This window comes from Mus pahari, chromosome 2 (genome assembly GCF_900095145.1).
Source record: "Mus pahari chromosome 2, PAHARI_EIJ_v1.1, whole genome shotgun sequence".
Classification (NCBI taxonomy): Eukaryota; Metazoa; Chordata; class Mammalia; order Rodentia; family Muridae; genus Mus; species Mus pahari.
Genome location: NC_034591.1, coordinates 76,342,703 through 76,350,825, shown reverse-complemented (window position 1 = coordinate 76,350,825; position 8,123 = coordinate 76,342,703). Strand labels below are relative to the sequence as shown.

Genomic DNA, 8,123 nt, shown 5'->3' with positions numbered 1-8,123 from the left:
AAAGTCTCACACTACCTGTGTTTTGGAGAGAGCCATATTATCTCTGTGTGTGGGAGCATTCCCTGGGCAGGGTTTCTAGGAAGAAAGCTAAAATGAAGAAAGCTAGCTGAGATGGAGGATTTACTGCTCTATTCTTCTGAGAGAGTAATGTTAACAGCTGCTTCAGGGTCCTACTGCCTTGACTTCTCCTTCATGCTGGATTGTACCTTGAACTGTGAGCTAAAATAAAATTTTCTTTCCTGAAGTTGCTTTTCGTAGGGTATCTTATCACACCAACAGAAAAAAAAACTAAAACAGATGACCAAGCTTCCTCAGAGTGCCATGTATGACCAGTGAAGGGTATGTGTGAGTATACGTATATATGTAGAAATGAGATTGACAAACTATAGCATAGGTCATTTGACATTTTACAGAATATGAGTATTTACAAAGCCACAGGAAGATCATTTGGGTCTCTGTTACATAACATCATTTTGGCTTAATTTTATAAAGGTTAATATACATTTTAAAAAGTTATGTGTTACTCAATAATCAAAGCCATGTACCTTCATGTTACATTGTGCTGTATTTCTGAGCTTTATTCCTATTTCTGACTCTGCCTTTAAAGGCCAGTTTGAGATATCATTTCACCCCATTCAGGATGGCTAAGACCAAGAAAACAAATGACAAAAAATGCTGGTGAGGATGCGGAGAAAGGGACATCTCATCATTGCCCGTGGGTTGGCAACCTGGTGCAACCACTCTGAAAATCAGTGTGGAAAGTTTGCAAAAAACCTAAAAGTACATGTACCCTGCTCTACAATCCCTTGCCATATACTGAAAGGACATAACTTTCTACTACTTGATTAGTCATGTCTGTTGCTATTCTATTCACAACAGCCAGGAAGTGGGGCTAACCTAAATGTCCTTCAAAGTAAGAATGGAAAATGAAATGTGGTACATATACACAATGAAATGCCATTCTATTGTAAAGAAAAATTAAATCATGAAAAATATAGCTAAATGGATTGAGTTAGATTGTATTATATTGATTTTGGTATTTCAGACCCAGAGAGACAAATGCTACAGTCTTTCTTATTTGCAGACCTTTCCTCAATTTTTTAAAAATATTTTTTGGTGTATAATTGGGAATGACTGCAAAAGACAGAAAAGTAGGAAGGGACTAAGGATGATGGGGTAGAAGAAGCTCAAGGTAGGGGCATAGTAAAACATAGGTGTTATGAAGGTGAAATGGGGAAATGGGGTGGGGAGGGATTGAGAGTTAAGTGGGGAGAGGGAAGGAGGATAATTCAGAAGGAGGAGGAAAAGAAAAATAATACTAAGAAGGCTTGAAAAAGTTATAGGAAAATATTTAAATAAACTTACATAAAATATACACAATATGTGTATATCTAATTTTTATAATAATGTTATGCCTCATGGGGTGACAATGCTCCCCCAATAACCATAGACTATCTAATCAAAACTTCAGTCCCACTATGGAAGTTTGAATAAGAATGGCCTCCATAGGCTCATAGTTTTACACGCTTGGTCTCCAAGGAGTGGCTCTATTAGGAGGTGTGGTTTTGTTGGGGTAGGTATGGTGTTGTTGGAGGAAGGCTACACCACATTGGGTGTGGGCTTGAGGTTTCAAATGCTCAAGCCAGGCCTCAGGATTACTGCCTGCTAATCAAGATATAGAACTCATGGCTCCGTCTCCAGCACCATGTCTTCCTGGACACCAGCATACTACCTGCCACAATGTTGTCCTCTATAAGAGTTACTGTGGTCATGGTGTCTCTTCACAGCAATAAAAACTCTAATGAAGACAGCCAGATATGGGAAACCTCCCTTTGAGCTGTTGGTCAGGATTGTCCAAAGGACTCCGAAAAGAATAAATAAATGGCTACTGTCATTGCCCTTGGTTGCCTCCCAGAACTTGGAGGTAAAACCCTTATTGCTGTAGACACAGAATTTGGAAGAATTTAACTGTAACTGACCTCGAAGTCTCTTCCCCGAGGATTCGCTGCTATAGCCTCAGAAGGTAAATTGACAAGGGAGAAAAACAATCAAAACTTTTACCCAGGGATAAATCCAGCAAAGCACAAAAATGATTGGCCCAGCAAGATATACCCAAGGGCTAATGGCTATACTTAAGTCTTTGGGGTAACCATCAGCTGTCTAAGTGAACTTGGGGGCTGCTCAATCAATAGGTGAGAATTATTTGTACTGTAAACCTAACCAATTACCTGCAGAGGCGAAGTTACCACAGCCCAACGATCCTTTACAGGCTTTGAGTCAGTTCTGTGTGCACAGAAACTGCTTCCAGTGACCAGAAGCTAAGAATATCATCAGGGCCAAAGCAGAGATTTCCCTGCTCCACTAAAACCTATCTCCTTAATGCTTCCACCAAAGGGCTTGACTTTTTAATTTTTATTTTGTTACTATAAAACTTCATGAAGATATTATTGTGTTGGAACATGGAATTTGGGGGCAATCATGAGGCCAGTTTTTTCCTGCTTTGCTTGCCAGTTGTAACAGGTATAGTTTCATGGTGTATGCGCTATCTTAACCAAGTATGTGTACTGAAAGTTGGCAAAGTATTTAAGACTTGCCTTGTGAGAAATCTGTTTTTCTATGTCTTCCCTCCATATCCTGTTGGAGGTGGTTTTGTAATTTAACCAATTCTAGTTACAAAAAAAAATTCATTTGTGTGTGCGTGTGTGATGTGTTTGTCTGAAGGCATGCATGTATGCCTTGTGGCCATGTGATACAATGAGACGATTCTGTTTCCATCTTACATTTCCAGGGAGAAGCTCAAATCTTCAGGCTTTCCTGGCAAGCATTGCTGCTTGTTTAGGGATTTATCTGAACCTAAAGGATTTATTCTATTTTCTGATGTCTGCACTCAGCATTCCACATCATAGTTTAAACTAGCTGTTTTCTTGTTCACCTCTACATATTTGGCCTCCAGTTCAGGTCTGATACAAGTTCAACCAATGCTTCAGCAAGTTCAGTGAATTCAGATGGCATCTGAGCCTTACTGTTATGTGTGTGTGGACAGGGGGTAGGGGGATGTCTGAGAGAAAGTAAGAGCAGTTAGCAGAAATTCTCAATGGTTAAAGAGCCTACTTCAAAGGTGAGGTGCACTGTGGAATCCAAAGGTGGGGTCCTAAACCAGGCATGGTGGCGCACGCCTTTAATCCCAGCACTCGGGAGGCAGAGGCAGGTGGATTTCTGAGTTCGAGGCCAGCCTGCTCTACAAAGTGAGTTCCAGGACAGCCAGGGCTACACAGAGAAACCCTGTCTCAAAAACAAAACAAAACAAAAACAAAAACAAAAACAAAGGTGGGTCCTAGCAGAGTCAGGCAGAAAGATGTTGGCATAAATCTGCATAAACCCATTGCAATCAGCTGTCCTTTCCTTGTGGTTTAACTGTCTGGGACAGTGGACCTCACACCTCACCTACAGGAACCTCAGTGAGAATGTCTCTGTGGGTAGAAACTTCAGGAAGACCCAGTGATGGGTCCATCCGTATCCATTCCCCCAGCTCCCAAACCCGGTGTCCTTTAAAAACCTTCCCAGAACTATCAAGGTGAGACAAGATGGTCTCTTCCGGGAGGGGAGACACTAGGACTAGGCAGTCTTCTCACCCAGCCCCGCTGTCTCCGCGTCCCGCAGCGCGCTCCACAGACTTAGCGAGCTCCGAGCCCACGAGCGCGCGCCCGTGAGGTGGATCGGGGGCGCGCGGCGAGGGCGGCCTGGCACGTCCTCGAGCTCCGCCGGCTTGCCGCGCGTCCTTCTGCCGGCGTCGGCTCTTATTCCCGGAGTCCGCCAGCCCGTGCCGGGGTGCGGACTGGCCCTGGGCTTCCGTGCAGCTCGGCTTCGGACGATCCTCGCGGGAGCCATGGGCCGCCGGCTCGGCAGGGTGGCGGCGCTGCTGCTCGGGCTGCTGGTGGAGGTAAGGCCGCCGGTTCCCCGCGCCTCCGGGAGCAGGGACGCGGGAAGGGCACTGCGGAGCTCGCGAGTCTGTGATGTGGGGCGGCGGAGGGACCTGATGCCGGGACCCCCAGTCCTCCCTGCGCGCCTCCTCCTCCTGTCTGCGCCCCGTTTCCCTCTCGCTGCTTGCTCCGGCTTACGGCCCCGGGGAGGGACCTTTGTGCGTGTCCACACGCGCTCCCGGTCTCTCCGGGCCTGGGGCGGCGCCTCCCGCAGCTGGTAGGAGGGGACAGGGACATTTCTGCCTTCGGAGATGAAGTGCAGGTTTTTAGAGGCGAGGAGAAAAATCCCCCGGGTAGCTTGGGTGGAGGGTGTACTGAGGTGAAGCCGCGGAAACTTGATGGTGGGTGGAAGCGCCGCCGAGGTACAGCCAGGGTTAGAGCGGGGCTGCGGTCGACTGAACTGCGACATCCTGTGACGCGAGCCACCCTTCCTGCTCCAGCGGGTTCATTCAAAGGCAAAAGAGTGGATGTGTAAAATATGGTGTGTAAAATATGGATTGGGGTTTGGAGGTTTGTTCATACTCCCACAGCTTCAGTAATTTGAAAGATTTTTGTATTAATAAAGTCAGTTTAAGTGGGTGAGGATGCCCCTATGACTATCACTGTCCTGCCTTAGAGACCTATAAACTTCCTTGGTTGGGGAGTCAGCAGTGCTTGGAAAGATTCTCCTTTATGCTGGAGGAAAAGTCTTTCTTTCCTGGAGAGTTAAGGGAACAGTTTCTCCAAGCTCTAAGTTCGAAACGGAGTAAAGATTGCTCGTTTTTCTTCGAAATACCTCTCTGTTCTTTTCTTCTCTTTCTTTTCTTTTTTCTTTTCTTTTCTTTTTTTTTTTTTTCTTTTTCCTTTTTTAACATTTAACGTTTTTAAGAAGTGCTTCTGGCTTTCTTTCTTCTTGTTGTTCAGATTTTATAAACCTTAGGAACCAAACCCTCTGGGTCATGATTCAACATTGGTTGCTGTAGAAAAGCAAACCAGAGAGCACTGTTTACAAAAATAAACGTGTGTTTACCTCTACATATCTCTGTTGAAGTAATTTTTGTCATCTGGCAATCTCATTTTCGTGTGTGTATAACATAAGATCAGCGTTCTCTTCTTTCTGTATTTGTGCCACTCCTGTCTCCAACTTAGCTTTTGTGTGTATCCTAAAAGGCTGCTTCAAAACCACTGTTTTTATTTTTATTAGGGTGGGTGTTCTTCCTGGTTGTGTTTATTTTTCATTTTCTTTTCTATATTTTTGTATTCCAACGGTGTTTATTGAGGAAATGAACAGGAGAGAAGTGGCAGACCTGCCAACACTCTAAGGCTTTACATTCAAGGGCCAGCAGGGGAAAAGCCTTCAAACTGAGTCAGTCAATTGAATTAGCTTTTCTGGGGGAGAGGGAAACCAAAAGTAACCTCAAATATGATGTGCTATGAGGTTGCTTGTCATCTGTTTTTATTTCCAACTTTTAATCTACTGCTTTGTTGGTTTGATGCCATCATAGTGACGTTGTCAAGAGTTTTTGGAATGGACTCTTTTTCTGTGCTGATTTAAAAAATAAGGCAGTAAAAACAAGGTCTCAACACCTGGAGGGAGGGAGGGAGGGAGGGAGGAGGGAGGGACAGAGGAGGGAGGGAAGGAGGGGGAGGGGAAGGGGAGAGGGAAAGGGAGAGAGAGAGGGAGAGAGAGAGAGAGAGAGAGAGAGAGAGAGAGAGAGAGAGAGAGAGAGAGCTGGAAATCAGAGTTTGTCTGGCAGTGCTAAAAGTTTTATGTTTGGGGATGGGGTGAGTTCTTCCTTTCCCTCTTAGCTAATTTGGACTACTACAGGGGATTGGGTAATCCAGACAAAGAGAGGCAAGGTGATTGGTTCCTACTATAGGACCCTCCCCCACTTCTTGTGGGAGATTTGAAAGACCACTCTATACTTTCAGTCAAGAAAAAAAGCCCACTAGTCTTGGTGAGAGAAGAGGAGCAGGAAGTTGGTTGTCTCCAATGTTAAGTGAAAAGTATATTAATGCCCCTAGAACCTGCTTTCCTGTCAGCCTGCTGAGGATCATCAGTCTAAAGCCTAATCCTTTAGTGCAGAAGGTTTTGTTCTAGCCTGCGACCTGTTTCCTTGCATAGGGACTTTTTTCAAGTGCCAGGAATGGACCTCAGGGCCTTGAACAAAGTAGTCAAACAAGGCCCTCTACCTTGAGCTGCATTCTTGGATTTGTTCGTTTAATTTAATTTTATTGTTTTCTTAGCTACCAGAGGGAGACTGAACCTTACACATGCTGGGCCAATACTCTATTCAGCTAAAGTCCCTCTTCAGACAGGATCTTCCTGTGTAGCCCAGGCCTCAGCCTCCCACATGCTGTGATCACAGGGGTGGGTCACCATGTCTGATTGAATTGTTTTATCTTAATAGGGAATTTAAAACTTCTCTAAAGGGTTGAAAACCTCCCAAAGGCTAAGCTCTTATGTGTTCATGAAGTTCACTCTCCAGATGCTGGTAACATGGGTTTTCTAGGTAGCTCCTGTATATGTGATGATTATCTTCAGTGCTTGATTTCAGGTAGAGAGGTGTGCTCTGTTGAGTGCCAGGATAGCCAGGGCTATAAGGAGAAGCCCTATCTCAAAAAACCATCACCACCACCACCACCACAACAACAAAAAGATTTCTTAACGATTTATCACATGCAAATTTAATGTGAAGTTTGAGTCTGAGCTTTTACATTTTATTTTATTTTGTAATTAAATATTTTCTTTATTTACATTTCAAATGCTATCCTGAAAGTCCCCTATACCCTCCCCCAGCCCTGCTCCCCAATCCACCCACTCCTGCTTCCTGGCCCTGGCATTCCCCTTTAAGGGGCATATAATCTTCACAAGACTAAGGATCTCTCCTCCCATTGATGGCCAACTAGGCCAGCTTCTGCTACATATGCAGCTAGAGACACAAGCTCTGGGGGTGCTGGTTAGGTCATATTATTGTTCCTCCTAAAGGGTTGCAGACCCCTTTAGCTCCTTGGGTACTTTCTCTAGCTCCTCCATTAGGAGCCCTGTGTTCCACCTAATAGATGACTGTGAGCATTCACTTCTGTGTTTGCCAGGCACTGGCATAGCCTCACAAGAGACAGCTATATCAGGGTCCTGTCAGCAAAATCTTGCTGGCATATGCAATAGTGTCTGCATTTGTTGGTTGTATATGGGATGGATCCCCAGGTGGGGGCAATCTCTGGATGGTCTTTCCTTCCCTCTCAGCTCCAAACTTTGTCTCTGTAACTCCCTCCATGGGTATTTTGTTCCCCATTCTAAGGAGGAACGAAGTATCCACACTTTGTCCTTCCTGCTCCTTGAGTTTCCTGAGTTTTGCAATTTGTATCTTGGGTATTCGAAGTTTCAGGGCTAATATCCACTTAACAGTGAGTGCATATAATGAGTTCCTTTGTGATTGGGTTACCTCCAGATCCATCCATTTGCCTAAGAATTTCATAAATTTATTGTTTTTAATAGCTGAATAGTAAGTACTCCATTGGTTAAATGTACCACATTTTCTGTATTCATTCATCTGTTGAAGGACATCTGGGTTCTTTCCAGCTTCTGGCTATTATAAATAAGGCTGCTATGAACATAGTGGAGCACGTGTCCTTTTTACCAGTTGGAGCATCTTCTGGGTATATGTCCAGGAGTGGTATTAGTTGGGTCCTCAGGTAGTACTATGTCCAATTTTCTGAGGAACCACCAGACTGATTTCCAGAGAAGTTGAACCAGCTTGCAACTCCACCAGCAATGAAGGAGTGTTCCTCTTTTACCACATCCTGGCCAGCAACTGCTGTCACCTGAATTTTTGATCTCAGTCATTCTGACTGATGTGAAATAGAATCTCAGGGTTGTTGTGATTTGCATTTCCCTAATGATTAAGGATGTTGAACATTTTTTCAGGTGCATTTCAGCCATTCACTATTCCTCAGTTGAGAATTTTTGATACGCTCTGTACCCCATTTTTAATAGAGTTATCTGATTTTCTGGAGTCCAGCTTCTTCTACTTCTTCTTCTTCTTCTTCCTCCTCCTCCTCCTCCTCCTCTTCTTCTTCTTCTTCTTCTTCTTCTTCTTCTTCTTCTTCTTCTTCTTCTTCTTCTTCTTCTTCTTCTTCTTCTTCTTCTTCTTCTTCTTTTTA

General features: G+C 44.3%; 1 protein-coding gene across 2 annotated transcripts in view; it reads left to right on the top strand.

The window, feature by feature from the left end:
• The first annotated feature begins 3,729 nt into the window (after positions 1 to 3,729).
• Positions 3,730 to 8,123, top strand: part of Vopp1 (VOPP1 WW domain binding protein) — a 96,107-nt gene continuing 91,713 nt past the window's right edge. For both annotated transcript variants that reach the window (XM_021189965.1, XM_021189964.1), the window contains exon 1: positions 3,730 to 3,940. In XM_021189965.1, the coding sequence (XP_021045624.1) occupies positions 3,887 to 3,940 (54 nt within the window). In that variant the 5' untranslated portion in view covers positions 3,730 to 3,886. The remainder of the gene's footprint in view (positions 3,941 to 8,123) is intronic.